The 17,748-nt window shown below is 45.0% G+C and overlaps 1 protein-coding gene across 1 annotated transcript; it reads right to left on the minus strand.

Annotated features, from left to right (window-relative positions):
* Positions 1-1,152: 1,152 nt before the first annotated feature.
* Positions 1,153-16,537, minus strand: STYX (serine/threonine/tyrosine interacting protein). Its single transcript, XM_059850640.1, has 11 exons — positions 16,291-16,537; positions 6,747-6,779; positions 5,892-5,945; positions 4,859-4,956; positions 4,403-4,463; positions 3,622-3,658; positions 3,104-3,143; positions 2,974-3,024; positions 2,428-2,500; positions 1,854-1,947; positions 1,153-1,680 (listed from the first exon to the last, which is right to left on the minus strand). Exons 1-11 carry the CDS (start codon positions 16,345-16,347, stop codon positions 1,607-1,609), a joined length of 672 nt encoding a protein of 223 aa, XP_059706623.1. The 5' UTR covers positions 16,348-16,537; the 3' UTR covers positions 1,153-1,606.
* Between the last annotated feature and the right edge of the window lie 1,211 nt (positions 16,538-17,748).

The raw sequence follows: 17,748 nt of genomic DNA on the forward strand, positions 1-17,748 counted from the left end.
TCTCTGAATCCCCTGGGATGTGACAGGCAGACAGACCAGAATGACTGCAAAAGGCACCAGGAGGGGGTAATGCCAGGAAAAAAAACGGGATTGATGAGAAATCTTAGTCATGGAGCTTGTCAGTAGGAAGGGAGTGTTCCCAGGACCCCAGAGAGAACAGACACAGCCACGGACCAGCCTGGAGATGAATCAGTGCCTTCCATCTGTGCTTCATCCCTCCCCTTCCCCAGGGACCTGGGATTGAGAGGGATTTGATGTCTCCCAGCCCAGCTCCAGCAGCAGCTCCTGGCTGGCAGTGCCTGGGGGCTGTGCAGGGCCAGGCTCAGCGTGCTCCAAAGGCCAGGAATGCATTTCCCAACAGCCCCAGAGCATTCCTTTATGGAGGGACAAGTTCAGAGCAGGAACAAACCCTCTGCAACTGCAAACCAGCACTGGACACTGGCACAGTGCAGCTCTCCAGGAGATAAATCACTTCCTTTTTTCCAGCTGAAAAGTTCCTGCCTAAAGCATCACACTATTTTTTGCAGATTTTTTTCCCCCCTGAAGGAATTACTCTGCTCCATCAGTGCTGTAGGTGGCAGAGGGTATCAGCAGGAACAGGAATGTGCTGCTGGGTGCTCTGATCCCCAAATCCTGAGCACTTTTTTCCCCTGTTAAAACACAGTCTGCTTACCAAGCTCAGACTTCCCAAACACACACGTTTTTCTAACAGCCTTGCTCAGTCCCCACAGTGCTCCCAAATCATTCCAGCCTTGGCTTTTAGGCAACAAACATTGGGAAATAAAGCAGATGCAGAACCAGGACTGTGCTTGCACAACTTCTGTGCTGCTGAGGCAGGAGAGTCCCAGCTGCACAATCCCCAGTTTGAAAACCTTAAAGCACCAAGAAGTGTTTTCTTAGCTCAGTCTAAGGTTTCACCAGAGCTGAGGTGAATCCTTTCAGTCTTGATCCCATTATGGGCAGTGCCCTGGGCCTCAGTTTTCAAAAACAAATCCAATTTTTACCTCAAATGATGCCACTACTGCCTTGCAACAGCAACTACTCTTTGAAAACCAGTTTGAGGATGTTCTAGGTAGTTCAACTTGAATTAACCTCTATGTTTATGTTCCTAAAGCACATTTCTGCCATAATACAGACTGAGAACAAGGTGAATTTTAGCAAACTTTTTCTTTACTAAAGTCTCTTGTTATAAATTACACAAATAACTTTATAAACAAATCCCCCCCGCTTGCATTTTGTTTAAAGTAATAACTTTATATCATACAAATAAAGAAATTTCAAGTATGAAAAGTGCATTATTGCAATAATACCTCTTTGCAAGTCCAAAAATCTTGGTTTAGAATAAAACTGTAAAGTGTAAAAAAGGAGTAAAACAATCAGTGCCATCTATTCATTCAAGAAGTCCAACATCTTAAAAATGATGCTTAGTGTGTTGCAGAGGCAGATTTACATCTGAAAGCAACATGTAATTGAAAAGAAGCTATGTGTGTTCATTGTTTTGCATTAATTCTCATTCTGGTTTTTGTGTGGGATTTTTTTTTTTCCCTAGTTTTCTTCACCTTTCTTGGCAGGAATTCTCACTACAACCAGTGCTTGTCCTCAGCCATCAGCCATTCTGTGCTGCTGCCACCTGCATGGTGCCAAGATCTTCATCCTCCTCGTGCATCCTCTTCAAACTTCCTGCAGGAGGCAAGAGGGAACTTCAGCCATGGCAAACCAGGACATTTAAACACTTCACACTGAAGTTTAAACTCAGCTTGCACACCAAAAGCCCTTCCCAAGAATTTAGGATTCTGCTGCTAAAGGTTTGAAAAATCCCCTCAGACCCCTACCCAGCAGGAAAAGCTTCTCACCTGTGCTGCCAGGTGGGACTGAGAGGGATCTCTCCAGCTGCAGAGGTGACATCATCTGGATGGTTAATTTTGCTAGATAGATGGCTTCATATTCCTGGAAAGGTCCAAAAATGTGGATTGGAATTACTCTGGCATACAGCTTTGTGAGGATGTGCAGGGCAAATTCAGGGAGCATCTCATATTCAGGCACAGATTTGGGAGGAGGAGAATTCTCTGTTGCTTTGCCATGAATGACAAAACCATCAGGAAGTCAGAGGAAAAAGTTCAAGGATGACTAAAGAAATGGCTTTAAGGAACAAACAACATTTCCTTTGCAGCTCCTTCAGCACCAACCAAGACATTTCAGAGCCTCTTAATCACTGCACAAACCAGGATTTTTATTTCTCCTCCATTCCTGGATTTGCTTTGTCCAAAGCTTAACTCTTAGAAGCTGAGGTGCCCACTCATCTTCCTCCCAAGCTTTCTTCCAGCTCCTGACATTTCTTTGAAGAATATTTGTGTAAATATCTATTTGGCAGGAAGATGATTCATTAAATGACTTTTCAGTTATGATCAAGAATTTAAAAAAAGTCACCTGAAGTTGATGGACAAATCCAGCATTAGGATTAATACAGAATCTTCTTTCTTGGACATAAGTAAATGCATCCCTTAAAAAGAGAAGAAAACACTTCAGTGAAAAATATACAGAAGTCTGTGTGGTTTGAGTCTTCCTTCAAATTATCAACTTTTCAGCACTACAGAATCTCTAAACTCTCCCCAGAACTGGTTTTACAACTGAAATTGCTTGGCCAAAGCAGGAAGCAGCAGCAGCTGTACAATTCTGTCTGCCCACCCCAGTGCTCAGCTCACTTTCCTGTTCAGCACAGGCTCAGAACAGCCCCCGGGGCTCTCCCAAGCTTTCACCCATGGATGGAGGCTGGTGCCCTCATTCCCTGAGCAGCAGGTGCCTGATTCTTTCAAAAAAGGGTGTAAACACAACTGCAGTGAAGGAAAATGGAATAATCAGCTCCTGGTAAAGCCTTAGGTGAGGCACTGAGACTGTGTGAAAACACAAGAGTTTCTGTTCCCTCCAAAATCATTACTCACTCACACCACATGAATTAAAACCTGAATAACTTACCTGTACTTCACCCCAAATGTTTCCATTATGTATGCAATAACTAAGGCAGCACTGGAAAAAAAATATAAAAGTTAGAAAAATATCTTTCAGTTGTTTAAAAATATTCTTATCAGGGTGGATCATTTCCTACCTTCTAGAAATCCCTGCATTCCCATGGACAAGAACTTTTCCTGAGAAGGAAAGAAAACCCAAATTAACCATATTTGTATAAACTGAATAAAATTCTTTGAAATGTGGTTTTCCCTTGTTATGGAGAGCCAGGCAGCAGCAAGGCACACCCAGAGAAAACATGTGGTGTCTTCTTTCACCCTGAATTTCTGACAGCACTCTGTCCTTTGAACTGGGATTGCTGCTCCTGGGAGGATTCTGAGTGACAGAATGGCCACAACGCAGATTTCAGGTCCTACATCTGAGAGGGAACAAGGAAACCTCATGGACAGCACTCAGCTGAGTTTCATGTGAAAAAATCCCAAATCCCAGAGGTTGATTTTCCAGTTAGAGGCCAAAGGAAAGAACACTTGGCTCTGAATTTGTCTAATAGAGTTCAAATCAAGCATAATAAACCCCACAATTTTAAGAAAAGCTCTTATTTAAGAGCCTCTAATCCATACCCCTAAGTTAGTTTTATGAGGGGAAAGTTAATTTTACCTCCACTTTGTAAACTTCCATCAATAAATTCTTTAGTCTGAAAAGAAAAAAAAAAATACAAGCCTTAAACTTTCAGATTATTTTTAGTGCAAGTAGTAGTACCACCTAAATTTGGTATAATTTTTGTATCAGTGTCAATAATGCACCTTTATGCAGACTTAAACCCCATTTCAACTGGACATTTGTATTTCTTTTGTACTTTAAACTATTCCTAAAATTGTCACTGCAAAACCAGTGAAGGCACTTTTGGGTTTTTTGGTGGAAGAAGGAACAAAATCCTTTTGCTCAGTTGCAAACTGGACTAAAATAAAAATAAAACCCCACAGCTCAAACCCAGGAGTTTGTTCCAATAATGGGCATTGTTTAATTTACAAGTTACTTTTTAATTCCTCTGCAGCAAACATGTTTTAAGACACTATAAAACTTAGCTATTATTTTGAATTTGACATAAGAAATGTAAATATTCTTGGGCTCAAATAAAAGTTTCCCCCAGGTCAAGGGCCCCAGAATTCCCCCATGACTAAATCTCTCTGTTTTGAGGCCAGTCTTTTTTAATTTTTATTTCTTTTTCTTTTGATACCATCACAAGAAGCAGCTCTTACAACTCCACCTGTTGCCACACTTGTAAAAAGGAGTTAATTACACTTATTAAAGTGCCAATAATAAAGTCAGGAGCTGGCAGCAGTTCCAGGTGCCTGAGGCTGAGTATCCCAAATGTGACACTGGTATTTGTTAGTGCAGAAAACTCCTGGGGATTTCCCTTCCCAAGCCATCTACTCACCATAGGGAAAAATCGGATTATATTCTCCACTGGATTATCTGCAATATCCAAGACTAAATACCTGCAATGAAAATTTCCTGTGAGTTCACAACACCACAGAGCTGCTGCTCCTGGGAGCTGCTCCAGCCCCTCCCCTGCAGGAGGAATTCAGCACCACCTTTAATTCCTGCTCTAAACTCCAGAAATTCAGCCCAGAACCTGGTGAGGAAAGGAGTGGGGGATCTCCTCCAACACCCCCCAACAGATTTCTCCTCTCAGAAATCACTGAAAACTGAAAGCAGTTACTGCAAACTATGAATAAATCTGACCTGCAGACTCCTTCAGGATGAAGAAAATTCATGGTTTGCATTTCAACTCTTTCTGCACCTCAGCACATTTTTCAAATAATTCTGACAATGTGAAAATATTTGGAAAGAACACACACACACACACAGAGGAATCTTGATCATTTCTCACCTAAATAACTGCTGGAAGTTTGGTTTAATAAAATTTGCTTCAATGTTCTGCCGTATGCATATTACATGGGTTATTCCATGTTTCTGGAGTATAGGTAGCTGGGGAGAAAGAAAAAATGATCTTTTTTTAAATTACAGATTCATCTATTAGACAGTAATAGATAAAGAAATCATTATTATTATTAATAATTATATAAAGACAAGCTGAAATAAATAGACTAGTAATATATATTACTACATTATACATATTATTATACTATTTATATATAAATATATAAATTCGGAATAGCCAAATATAGATAATAAATGTATAAATATATAAATATATATAAGTATATATAATAGATATATAACGATTTATACATTCTATATACAAATAGAAATAGTAATAAAAAGAAAAGCTGTACTTAGATACAAAACAGGGCTCTATCAAGGAAAATCTGAGCTGGTTTTTTAGAATTCAGAGTGTAAAAATGTTGTTTTTCCAAAAGACAAAAATGACAAAACAGGAAGGCATTCAATGAAGTTGTTTGTCCCTCCCCACCTTTCACTTGCCTGAAGTTTCAAGTCCCTACATGAGAGAGGAATTTGCAGCCAGCACTGGATTCTTGCTGGAAGCAGACCATGAAAATAAGATCATTTAAACCATGAGGCAAATTTGCAGAGCCAAGCTGTGCCTGAGCAGTGCTTGACTTTATTGTAATTTAATTTTCCTTGTTTTAATGTCTGTGTGTGAGTTCCCAGTTCTGACTGGTCTTGCAACACTTCAGCAAAGGAAACAGGGATTGGTAAAGTGTCTCAAATAGCTTAAATTCTCTAAGAAAAATTATATTTAAGACTCAATTTTAATACAAATAGCTCAGACCATCCCACAAATGCAGCACATATTCCTTCCACTCTGGCATTTTTCATGTTCCAGTGCAGAACTGCAACCAAATTTACACCTCTATAGATACACAGAGCAGATCTCCACAGTAACAAATCAAATCACCACAGCAAAGCTTCCCTGGGAGAGAATATTCTGAAAATCATACCTTGCTTTTCATAGCTGAAGAATATGGGCCTAAAAATAACCCAGGTAAGATTTCCTAGGAGGCAGGAGAAAAACAGACATTTAATACCAACTCCAGATGATTTGAAATAACACATTTCATTTACCTCAGAACATGGGCACAAATAATTTACATATTCCTGAAATGTGTCATCAATGTCATTTATAGCAGGACAAGGGGAAAAAAAATTGGTTTGGCAGGATAAAAGAAATGTGATCTTGGTGCTGGAGATCTTGTTCTGGACCAGGAACAAAGCCCTTGATTTGGATTAAGCTCCAGGTTGATTCCTGCATCTCACCCAGCCCCAGATCAAGGGAAGGGAACTCTTAACTTGGTTTATTATCCTGTCTTGTAATTCATTCCAAATTGCTCTCATGAGAAGAGATACACACATGGAAATTCCTCAAGCTTTGGCCTAGCAGTGGGAAAAGATCAGTTTTGAACCATTTATCTCCCCACCAATGAAGATATACAGGTATGTAGATCTTATCTTGTGCCAAAGTTTGACTGACACCATGGTAGGAAAATTTTAGTAGGAGAACCCCTCCAAGTCCGAGGTAGAAGGCAAACCTCTGATACATTTTTTGTAATCTTCTAAAGACATTCAGAAAGACCAAAGAGCAATATTTGGGGGATTTCTGTTTTAGTACCTGCACAACAGAGATGCAAACACACCTGTATTCCAAGCTGGCAAATCCTCACTTTAATTAACTAATTCATTCTGTCTCCCATGGTGCTGCCTGACACTTCACAGGTAAAGATTTTGATACCAGCTCTTTTTTCTCTTCCTTAAATCTCCATGAGCTTTGCCTCAAACAGTAAATAAAAGTGTCCTACCTGCATCTCTCTCCTCATGGGATAGGTCCAATCCTTAAAAAAAAAAAAAAATTAAAATTATTATATATATAACAAAGAAAAACATTAAGGCAGAGGTGTGCATGTGCATTTTATAGAAAAGAATCACAAGTTCTGTACAAGCTCCCTGCTACCTTTCCAGCACCACCCAAGTGCAATTAACTATTTGGAAAGTTAATGTGAAGAAACCTCAAGTATTCTACAAAAAATCCTTAAGGCTGGAAAAGATTCTTATCAGTTTATCCACACCTCAGCTTTCTGCTGAGAAACTTCCCTCTGAAGTGAGGAGGGGAAAAAAAGAGAAGGGAAAAAAGCTTCAGAACATTTTGTACTGGTAAGAGAAGCAAAGGAATTCCTTTGGCTGATGCATTCCTGCAGCCACTGAAATAAGAGAAGATAACAAGCAGAGCAGGTGACTCCCTTGCACTGCCTCACCTAATCCACTCTGAATATTCAGCTCAAACAAACCCAGAAATTTGTGCTCTCCATGACCACAGCAAGCCCCTAGTGAGTCTGCAGCCCACAGTAAACTGTCAGGAGTTTTATTTACTCCTCACACAGTAAATAAAACACTCCTGCCCATGATCCTGCTGGGCATTTAACCCCTCAGCTCCCATTCCCCACTCCCAGCTGACCAGAGCAAACACCAGGATCAACACTTCCAGCCTCTGCTCCACTCTGCAGCTCTGCCACAGCTGAACAGAAAGTGCTCAGGCACAGACTATTCCTGTCTTTCCTTCCTACAACTCCCACTGGCCTCTATTAACAGGCTCTTACTCATTCCTTGACCCTCACACATGAAGGAGTTGGAGCTGAGATCCCAGTTACCATCTGGAGGTAAAAAAAGAAAAAAGAATACTCAAATATATCCAATGGACTGCATACATTTATTTACATAACTCTGTTGTTTGATTCACACACACACACCAGCAGCTAAGAAAAAACTTCCCTGATGTCCTCAGAAGTATGGGGAAGTTAAACATCAAATATTCCAGCTGGGAAGGGAGGTGTGGATTACAGCAGGGAGGATCCCTTAAATTGCAGCACCGTTCACCTGAGCACCTACCCTTGTCCCAGTAGCATTAAATTCACATTAAACCTCCTTTTACCAACACAATAAAAATCCTGTGCTTCCCTCAGACACCCCCACAGTGCACAGGATTTTCCAGCTCTTGGCAGTGGAATTAAGAAGGATTCTAGTATCAGTAAAATTATTCTGGAAAAGCAAGCAAACAAACATTAAGCCACTCCAGACAATCCTTTGGATAGCAGCTAAAGTGGCAGCACAAACAGGGAAATAAAATGCACTGAAATGGGCTTTGCTGAAGACACACAAGTAGCTAAATTACTTCTGCATGTTCCAGCTGGAATAATAAACTCCTGGAAGCAGAAAGGAGAAATATTGTGATAAAAGGATGATATTTACAGAACTGTATCCTTTGAAGGGGGACCCGAGAGGGTTCAGCACAACCCTGCTGGCTTGCTCTGTACACAAAAGCATCATTCACCCCCAAAAGGCCAGAAAACCCCAGGTTTGCCCAAGTCTAGAACCAAGCCTAAGAGCAATAAACTCTGAAAAGCTTAAGCTGCACTCCAGGAATATACAAGCACTTTAGTAGGTTTATGACTCTGTTTGTAGAATTTAGAAATCTTAATCTGGAGCCCAATAAAAACACAAATCCATCACTATTTTGGCTTAACAGCACATTGCAAATATTCCTTTCAAAAGCAACAGAGGCAGGAAATTTTTAGTTTCAACAGCTGTAAACTGTGCAGAATAAATAGATAAGAATTGAGCAATGCAAGTCCAAAGAGAACCAAATCCCAGGAGACAGCACAGATGTTCTGAACAAGAAAAAAAAAAAATCACTACAGGGCCCAGACATTGGTCTTTAGTGCCCGAGAAGAAGCAAAAAATACAGTTTCCAATGGGATTTGGTCTGCAAAATAACTCTGAAAGAGAGTGTTTAAGGAAAACATTTAACCTGAGACAAGTACCCAAACTACTGAAAGAATGATTTTGGTGACTGCTGACAGCCTTTCAAGGCTTTCAAAACCAACAATGCCAGATTATTCAAATGTTATGCAAAGTTATGTAAAAAACCCAATCTATTAATGGAGACTGAAGCCAAGGACAGGTTCCATTTTAAGGAATGCATTCATCAGCCAGGTTTTCCACACTGTCTGCAGCACCAAGCAGACAAAAAACAACTGAAAGCTTCTCTTCTGATCAGATCAAATGCAAGAATTTTGCTAAGAAAACAAAGGGTGATGCCAGAGGTGGAGGGAAGAACAGCATTCCTTGCTGCCAGGGATTTGGGAGGTTTTCCAGAACAAGTGACCACTCACTGGAAGTCTCACTCATCAATACTTGCAAGACACCAAAGAGATGGAGTGGAAAAAAATAATCCCTAGAATTCCAAAGTCCTAAAAATGACAGATCTCCAGGAGAAGGGGGAATAAAGCACATTCCAAAGCCTTCCCTTCCCCATCCAATCTGCAGCTGAAATAAATAGAAGCTATGAATTAATAGGTAATTCTTGTCCACACTACAAAGAGCCTCTTGGTATCCAATAAATGTTAGCTCTGCCAAAAATTTGGGTTATTTTGCCCATATTTTGCCACAGCTACACCTGCTCTTCTTTAGAACAGTTTAATGGCAAAAAGTGACGTGGATTTTTTTTGTAACAGTGCCCTTGGCTAGGACTTAATCTAAAAAATTTATCTTGGGATTTTTGAAATGAGTTTAGCAGCCCTGACATTGAGAGTCTGTACCAAAGCAAAGAGGGTGGTTTTTAAACACAACAGCCAACCTGCATCTGCCTCTCCAGAAGGAATGCAGTGAAATGGATGCACGTGACACAGCTTAACCGGTCCCTCACTGACAGCTCAAGGCTGCAGACCCATCTGATTGTCACACATAAAAGGTACAGCCCCAGCCTCTGTCAAAGCTCAGCTCTGGCTGAAAAGCAAGCCCAGTTAGGACTGTTCAGCTCCTGCTGCCTTGTAATCAGTGGAGCCTGCAAAGCACAGGCTGGCCCAGGTGAAGGGAGAAGCTCTCAGAGATGCTGCAAAAATCACCTGGAAAAGAAATCCTATCAGTAGTTAGAGGAGGTGACCTCAGGAAGTCTCTTCTTGATTTTCACTGCTGCTTTTCACCTGCTCAGCACCACCCACCCCCTGCAATGACTCCTCCTGCTTCCCAGACCCCAAATTCTTTGGAAAAGCTGCACACAGCTCCCAGTAAAACCTCCCTTCCCAACTCCCAGACAGTTTTTTGTTGTTGATTTATAACGTCACTTCCCTCTCCACACAGATTTCTTTCCCCATCACAATCCAGCCCAGCAGGACTCCTGCATGATGGATTGTGCACCTCAGAAACCCAGGGCTCTCAGACTCCTCTTGCCTGCAGCTGTTTCCCTGTAACACTCCAAGCCTCTCCTCCAAACCTGCTACAAGGTTCTTCCAAAAGTTGTGAAGCTGGAGCAGCAGAAACTGTTACAGCAGCACGGCCACGGGCTCTGACCTGCTCCAGCTCCTGCATCCTCTCTGGCCAAGTGAGCTCCTGCTCTGCCTTTAATACTGCCCAGGAAATTCAAATTACAGCCTGGCTGTGTTATATCAGAATTCAAATTACAGCCTGCGTTATACACAGGGCAGGATTGCATCAACTGCCAGCGGCAGCATCATCCCCCTGCCCAGGCTGCAGCTTGGACTGGGGCTGGGTCCTGATCCTCGACACAAAGGCTTTCATTCCCAGGCAGCTTTAAGGGTCATTCACACGATGAAATGAGATCACACCTTGGGCGTGAAAGCATTTTACACATTATTTTACATGGCCCAGCAAAGTGGAAGAGAGGGATGTTATCATCAAAGAACAAAAATCTAAATCAGGATTTGTAAAATGGAACAACTGCAGAAGAAATCCCGAAATAATAAAGCAGTAGCAGAGCACACTCACTTCCCATTTTTTAATAAGAAAGGAGACAAACTAAATGAGGTACTGAAAAGGAAAATATTTGAGTATCACTGAAACCTGTCACATCTATCACTGTGAAACGTGGTACTTAAGAGCCTCAAAATTAGCTACAAACAGGAATGAAGTGAAAGGTTGTGTCTTCAGTTTCAGTCAGGCTTCGTGTTCTTGGACACTTCTATTAAAAATCTGAGAGTTATTGTACAAATAGAATTATTTAAATTGGAAGGAACTTACAATAATCATTCAGTGCAACTACCTGACCAGTGCAGGCTCAATTATACATATATTTTTCCCAGGCAGAAATCCTGGTGCAAGTCGATAAAATACAGAGAGTTAAACCAAATCCTTCCATTCCCTGAAGGTGTGAGCACGGCACTGCCATGAGCAGAGCTCGAGGAATGTTTGGACAGTGCTGCTATCCCCAAAGTGGCTGAGGGCTGGAGAAAGGGGCAGCAGAAAGGGTGAGGTGACATTGCCACCCTTGCACAGCTGCTCCATCCCAAGGCCACCACAATCAGCAGGGATGGAAGCAGATTTACTGGGAATTCTGTCTGTCAAGAGCTCTCAGACAATGGGAAGGCCCCAACAGAGACATTTTTGGTATGAAAAATACAAAGGAATACAAAAGCAAGGAGGTGGAGAAGAGGAAAAAAAGGGGAGGGAAGGAGGGAAGGAGGGAAGGAGGGAAGGAGGGAAGGAGGGAAGGAGGGAAGGAGGGAAGGAGGGAAGGAGGGAAGGAGGGAAGGAGGGAAGGAGGGAAGGAGGGAAGGAGGGAAGGAGGGAAGGAGGGAAGGAGGGAAGGAGGGAAGGAGGGAAGGAGGGAAGGAGGGAAGGAGGGAAGGAGGGAAGGAGGGAAGGAGGGAAGGAGGGAAGGAGGGAAGGAGGGAAGGAGGGAAGGAGGGAAGGAGGGAAGGAGGGAAGGAGGGAAGGAGGGAAGGAGGGAAGGAGGGAAGGAGGGAAGGAGGGAAGGAGGGAAGGAGGGAAGGAGGGAAGGAGGGAAGGAGGGAAGGAGGGAAGGAGGGAAGGAGGGAAGGAGGGAAGGAGGGAAGGAGGGAAGGAGGGAAGGAGGGAAGGAGGGAAGGAGGGAAGGAGGGAAGGAGGGAAGGAGGGAAGGAGGGAAGGAGGGAAGGAGGGAAGGAGGGAAGGAGGGAAGGAGGGAAGGAGGGAAGGAGGGAAGGAGGGAAGGAGGGAAGGAGGGAAGGAGGGAAGGAGGGAAGGAGGGAAGGAGGGAAGGAGGGAAGGAGGGAAGGAGGGAAGGAGGGAAGGAGGGAAGGAGGGAAGGAGGGAAGGAGGGAAGGAGGGAAGGAGGGAAGGAGGGAAGGAGGGAAGGAGGGAAGGAGGGAAGGAGGGAAGGAGGGAAGGAGGGAAGGAGGGAAGGAGGGAAGGAGGGAAGGAGGGAAGGAGGGAAGGAGGGAAGGAGGGAAGGAGGGAAGGAGGGAAGGAGGGAAGGAGGGAAGGAGGGAAGGAGGGAAGGAGGGAAGGAGGGAAGGAGGGAAGGAGGGAAGGAGGGAAGGAGGGAAGGAGGGAAGGAGGGAAGGAGGGAAGGAGGGAAGGAGGGAAGGAGGGAAGGAGGGAAGGAGGGAAGGAGGGAAGGAGGGAAGGAGGGAAGGAGGGAAGGAGGGAAGGAGGGAAGGAGGGAAGGAGGGAAGGAGGGAAGGAGGGAAGGAGGGAAGGAGGGAAGGAGGGAAGGAGGGAAGGAGGGAAGGAGGGAAGGAGGGAAGACAAGGAAATAAATGTTATTTTAGCAGAGAGAAACACAAGCCACAGAAAAGGATAAAAGGCAAAACTAAAGGAAAAGTAGAAACAAAATTCCTATTTATCCCATTCTCTAACATTGGTCCTAAAGTCACTTCATCAAATACCATCAGTACACAGGATCAGCAGCACTGACAAAAACTTCCATCATGTAATTTTTTTTTCCAATAAAATTGGAGATGGAGCAGTGGAGGCAGAATCCTTCAGCTGACAGGAAGCACAGAGGGTCAGAGTCAAGCTTAGGCACTCCAAGTGCCTGGAGTGCCACTCTCACAGATTATCAGAATTGCTCCTAATGCTGCAGGAATGGCCTCTTCATGCCCCTCCTTTAATTCCTGAGTTGGGCTATACTGAGATAATCCCCATTTAGCTAAAACACCCCAAACATGCCTTAACTCCCAAATTCTACAAACTGCTCCACCTGATCCCACCAGGCCTCCCCTGGATGGGAGGCACAAATTAATCAGGACTGACAGACTGCTCCACTCCAGCTGCCACAGAGCACTGCTCTGATTTATGCAAAGCACTCTGATAGTATCCCACTGAGTTGTGATCAAAATCTGTCACCTGATTTACATCTCCCAGCACAACACAGCATTTGTTCTCCATTTTTTGGGCTCTATTATGTGGGCAGGTAAAATAATTCTAATGATACAAGCTTCCTACTTATTTTAAAGAGTCTGCAGAGGAGGGGAAAAGCTGTGTTTTAAGGGGTTTATTTGTGTTGCCTATCAAAAGTGAGAGTGAAAAAAAATTTAATAGAATTGTTCCACCTTTAGATGGGCTGCATCACTTCATAGTTAAAAAAAGCAGTCAGAAATACATTAGCATTTCAGACTAAATATAGCTGTCAAAAATGTAAATTTCTTTTTTAGAAAACTCCATGTGCTAAAAAAGAACTCAGCTTTTATGCATAATAAAAAGGCAAATATGTCTGCTTAGTCAATAGGCTGCTAATTTAATTACAAAACCCATGGAGAGTCCTAAAAAAAAATTCTAAGTATATCATGAATGCTTGGTTCACTTAGCCTGACTGCAAGCAAATATGTTTTAACAAAGAAATCAACTGAAAATTGTTGCTGTGTTCACATTAAATATATCCTAATCCTTTTTTGTTTTGTTTAAAATTTAATGGGAAAATAATTTCTATTAAATTCCTTCAATTATTCCAGTCCTTACTGACCTTCTTTCCAGAAGTACAAATAAGCCAACATGTACTGACTGTTACTAACCTGACCCTTTTAAATGGGTTTTTAGCCATATTTTTTCCTCTCAGTATAAACATGTAACACAGAACTTCTCAAATTTAAGGAAGTTTGAGACCTGACCTTGGAAAAGGTACTGATTTTAGGAAAAAAAAAATAAAAAAAATCAAAGTTTAGAAATGGTTCCACATCACATATAATCACTATTACTCATAAAACTGAGATATTCACCATCACCAGACTGCAAAAGAACACACAGTTCACAGACATTCTCAGAAAAGCCTTGCCAGAATGATGAGTTCCAGGTTTTCTGGCATTTCCCAAGCTCCCAAAAGTATCAAGAGCCAAGAGGTTTAGAAATCCAGCAATCCCAAACACCACACTATGGATTAGGGACAGGGCAAACAACATCCAGGCTGGAAAAGTGACCTATTTATCAGAGGCCATCCCTGCAGCCTGCCCCAGTCAATCCAGGCTGCTCTCTCCCCTCAACACTTCTCCTTTTGCCAGAAAGGAATGGGATGCTGTGCAGCCAACAAGTGATTTGGCTCTATTTTAAATTATTATTATGATTATTAAAGCTGTGACATGGTTAGGAGTGCCAGCTCGGAGCAGGGAGCTGGGGGTGGCACTTGGAGTGAGTTAAAGCAGTGATAAAGCTGCACTTTTGAGCAGCAGGAAGTCAGCCAGGGATTCCCCAAGCTCTCCCTCCTCCCTTGGAGGGAGAGCACTTGAAATCAAATCTGCCAAGCCAGCATTAAACCATCCATCACCAACTTCCCAAAATGTTAGGGATTACTGCTCATTAAAGAGCCTCCTCACTGCAATGCACATGAGCATCTTCTGCTTTCCAGGAAAATCCACATTTTGTGGGCAGGATGGTTTTAGTTTCCTCAGTTCACTTTTCCAAAGCACTGTCTTAAGGACTGGGCTTAAGTTACTTCCACAAGAACTTTGACACTCACCACTGGCTTTCACTCTCCTGTTTCCCCCCTATGCTCCAATTGTTTATTATCTTCTATCAGAGCTCAGAATTTGTTTACTTGATCTTGTATTTAGATCAAGTCAGACATAAATGCAGCATATCGAAAAGAAATTCTTACAGTTTTTAGAATCAGTTCTTGAAAATCCCCACTCTGTCAAGTCCTAACACACTACAAATTATATTATTTTCAGACAGCCCAGGAAAAAAGACAAAAGTAAAAGCTACTCTGAAAGACACTGTATTACCATCTCAGTTTTCATCAGTTAAGAGTTGTTACACTGGCACTGAGCTCTGGTTTCATCTTTATTTTAACCCCACATTCCTCTTTAGCCATTTTAGATGAAAAGCCACCCAGCCTGATTTAGTTAACAAAACTGTGGATAACACGATTGGTTTCTCCAGAAAGAAAAGATATTTAAAAACAAACAAATTATAAACCTCACAGGGTGGCAGATGATTTGTGCTGAGATACAAAGTGATTACAACTTTGTGAGAACAACTACACGACTTGTAACACCTCCAGAGCTCCGAAGTGATGAGGAGTACTAAATCCTGACAACAAAAACAGAACAAAAAGAGTCACTCCCATATTTCAGGTTATTTACCACCATAACAGCATTGAGCAATGCTGTTCAAACAGAAATAAATGCTGATGTTTAGAAATGTGACAATCTACAGACATCTGAAGAGCTCAGACACTCTCAGCTTCCCTCATGCAGACTGTGACATATCGCATTAAATATTTGAGGCCACCAAAGGGGGGGGGGGACACACAAACACTCGGGGACGTTTGTGACACACAAAAACAAATCACCAGCGTGCAGGGTCAGCGCCGGGGAGTTCAGCCAAGTTCAGAAATCAGACACCGCGCTGCCGCGGCTCCTGTGACACCGCACAGCTCAGCCCGAGCACACATTGCCACCTGTCCCCGTCCGCAGAGAGGTCCCGGCTCTGGAACTCCGTGGAACAGCTCCCCGATGGAGCCAGCGAGCGCCGGGGAGGAGGGCAGCGAGAGCCCCGAGGGGAGCCGCAGGTAACTCCCTGTGGGGCTGCTCACACCGGGACACGGCCGGGGGCCTTACCAAGGCAGGGGGACACAGGCTGTGACACACTGAAGGCAGAAAGGGGGCATAGAAAAGAGCGGGGGCCGCTGTGGGTGGGCAAAAGCCAAAGGAGATGAAGCGGGGGGGGGGGGGGCTCGGTCCCTTTAATGTGAGGGTGGCGAGATTGCCCGGAGCAGCTGTGGCTGTCCCATGCCTGGAAGCGCTCAAGGCCATGTTGGACAGGGCTTGGAGCAACCTGGAATAATGGGAGCCTTCCAGGCCGGAGGCACCGGGGAGGGGAGATGCCGGAGGTCTGCGAGGGCGATAGGGGAAGCAGAGCCCGACAGAGAGCAGGGGAGTGGAGACGCGGCCGGTGGTCGCAGGGGGTGTCACCATCACAGGGCGGGACACGGACCCGCGGCCTGCGATGGATCCCAGCGGGAATCCCGCGGGAAAGGGCGCGGGAGGCACCACAGGACGGGCAGGGCTGTGAGGGGAAGCCCCGGCGGGGCCGCGGGCCGGGCGTGTGCGGGGGGCCGGGACCGGAGCTCCCGCTCACCTCAGAGTCCTCTTTGGCCTGCGGCAGCGCGGGGAAGGCCGGTTTGGCGAGCTCCATGGCCGGGCGCTGTCCGGGCGGGGCAGGACCCGGGGCAGGGCGGCTATTTGGGCAGCGGGGCCGCGGGCTCCGGCTCGGGAGCGGCAGGAGATGGAGGCGGCGGAGGAGGAGGCGGCGGCGGCGCGCTCAGCCGCTCGCGCCCGGCCGCCATGCTGCTGCTGCTGCTGCCGCCTCTTCTTCCCTCCTCCTCCTCCTCCTCTTCCCACCTCTTCCTCCGCCCCCTCCTCTTCCTCCTCCTCCTCCCCCTCCTCCTCCCAGCCTCCCGCCCGCCCCCGGGCCCCGCTCCCCCGGCCCCCGCTCCGCTCCGCCCCGTTCCGCCCTCAGCGCTCTGCCCTCCCCTCACGGATAGCTGCCGCGGCCGGTCGTTTAATGAACATCCTCGCAAGCCCTAAATTCGGGGTAATTCACCCCAAAGTTTCAGTAATGGGCGCTTCGCCTGTTAGCGGTGACCAGGGCCCGGCTCGGAGCGCCTCACAGCATGGCGCGGCCATTGAAGCTCCCTGTCGCCGTCCCCTGACATTGCCGAGGGCTCCTTCTCCTCACACGTCCGCTTCCATCTTGGCTCCATCGCCCATGGGAATGACGCTGCTGCCTCACATTTTAGCCGGCAACGCCAAGAGGGTCATCTCTGCACGGCCCAGGGAGGTTTGGAGTCCCCATCCCTGGAGGTGTCCATGGAACGCCTCAGTGGCCTCGGTGCTCTGGGCTGGGGATGAGCTGGGGATCGTTCACAGATGGGACTCGATGGTCCCAGAGCTCTTTTCCCACCTAAATTACTCTGGAATCATTTACACTCTACTCTGGACATCATTTACACTCCTCTTCGTGTAAATGATGTCCTCAGACACCTCAGTGTTGGGGCAAGAACCTGTTTTTCTGCTTTTTGAGGTCCCATGCTCTAAGAACTCCAGGAGAGCTGGAGAGGGACTTGGGACAAGGGAAGGAGGGACAGGACCGAGGGAATGGCTCCCAGTGCCAGAGGGCAGGGATGGATGGGAGATTGGGAATTGGGAATTCCTGGCTGTGAGGGTGAGGAGGCCCTGGCACAGGGTGCCCAGAGCAGCTGTGGCTGCCCCTGGATCCCTGGAAGTGTCCAAGGCCAGGCTGGACAGGGCTTGGAGCAGCCTGGGGTAGTGGAAGGTGTCTCTGCCATAGCAGGGGGTTGGAATGGGATGGTCCTTAAGCTCCCTTCCAAAACAAACCATTTTATGATTCTATGAGATTTCACTTTAAGCTGCAGTTTTTCATTCCTTTGCTTTTCAGTGAACCAAAATTCTACATTGGTGTCAGTGGAATTTCTGAGGGAAGCTTAGTCAAAGTAAGCAAACTCAATGGGTTGGTTGCTTAAATAAAATTGGAAGTGTCCTTTTGGAAATACTAGCACCGGAATTTTAGAGTCTC

Source organism: Haemorhous mexicanus, chromosome 6 (assembly GCF_027477595.1).
Source record: "Haemorhous mexicanus isolate bHaeMex1 chromosome 6, bHaeMex1.pri, whole genome shotgun sequence".
NCBI classification, from domain to species: Eukaryota; Metazoa; Chordata; class Aves; order Passeriformes; family Fringillidae; genus Haemorhous; species Haemorhous mexicanus.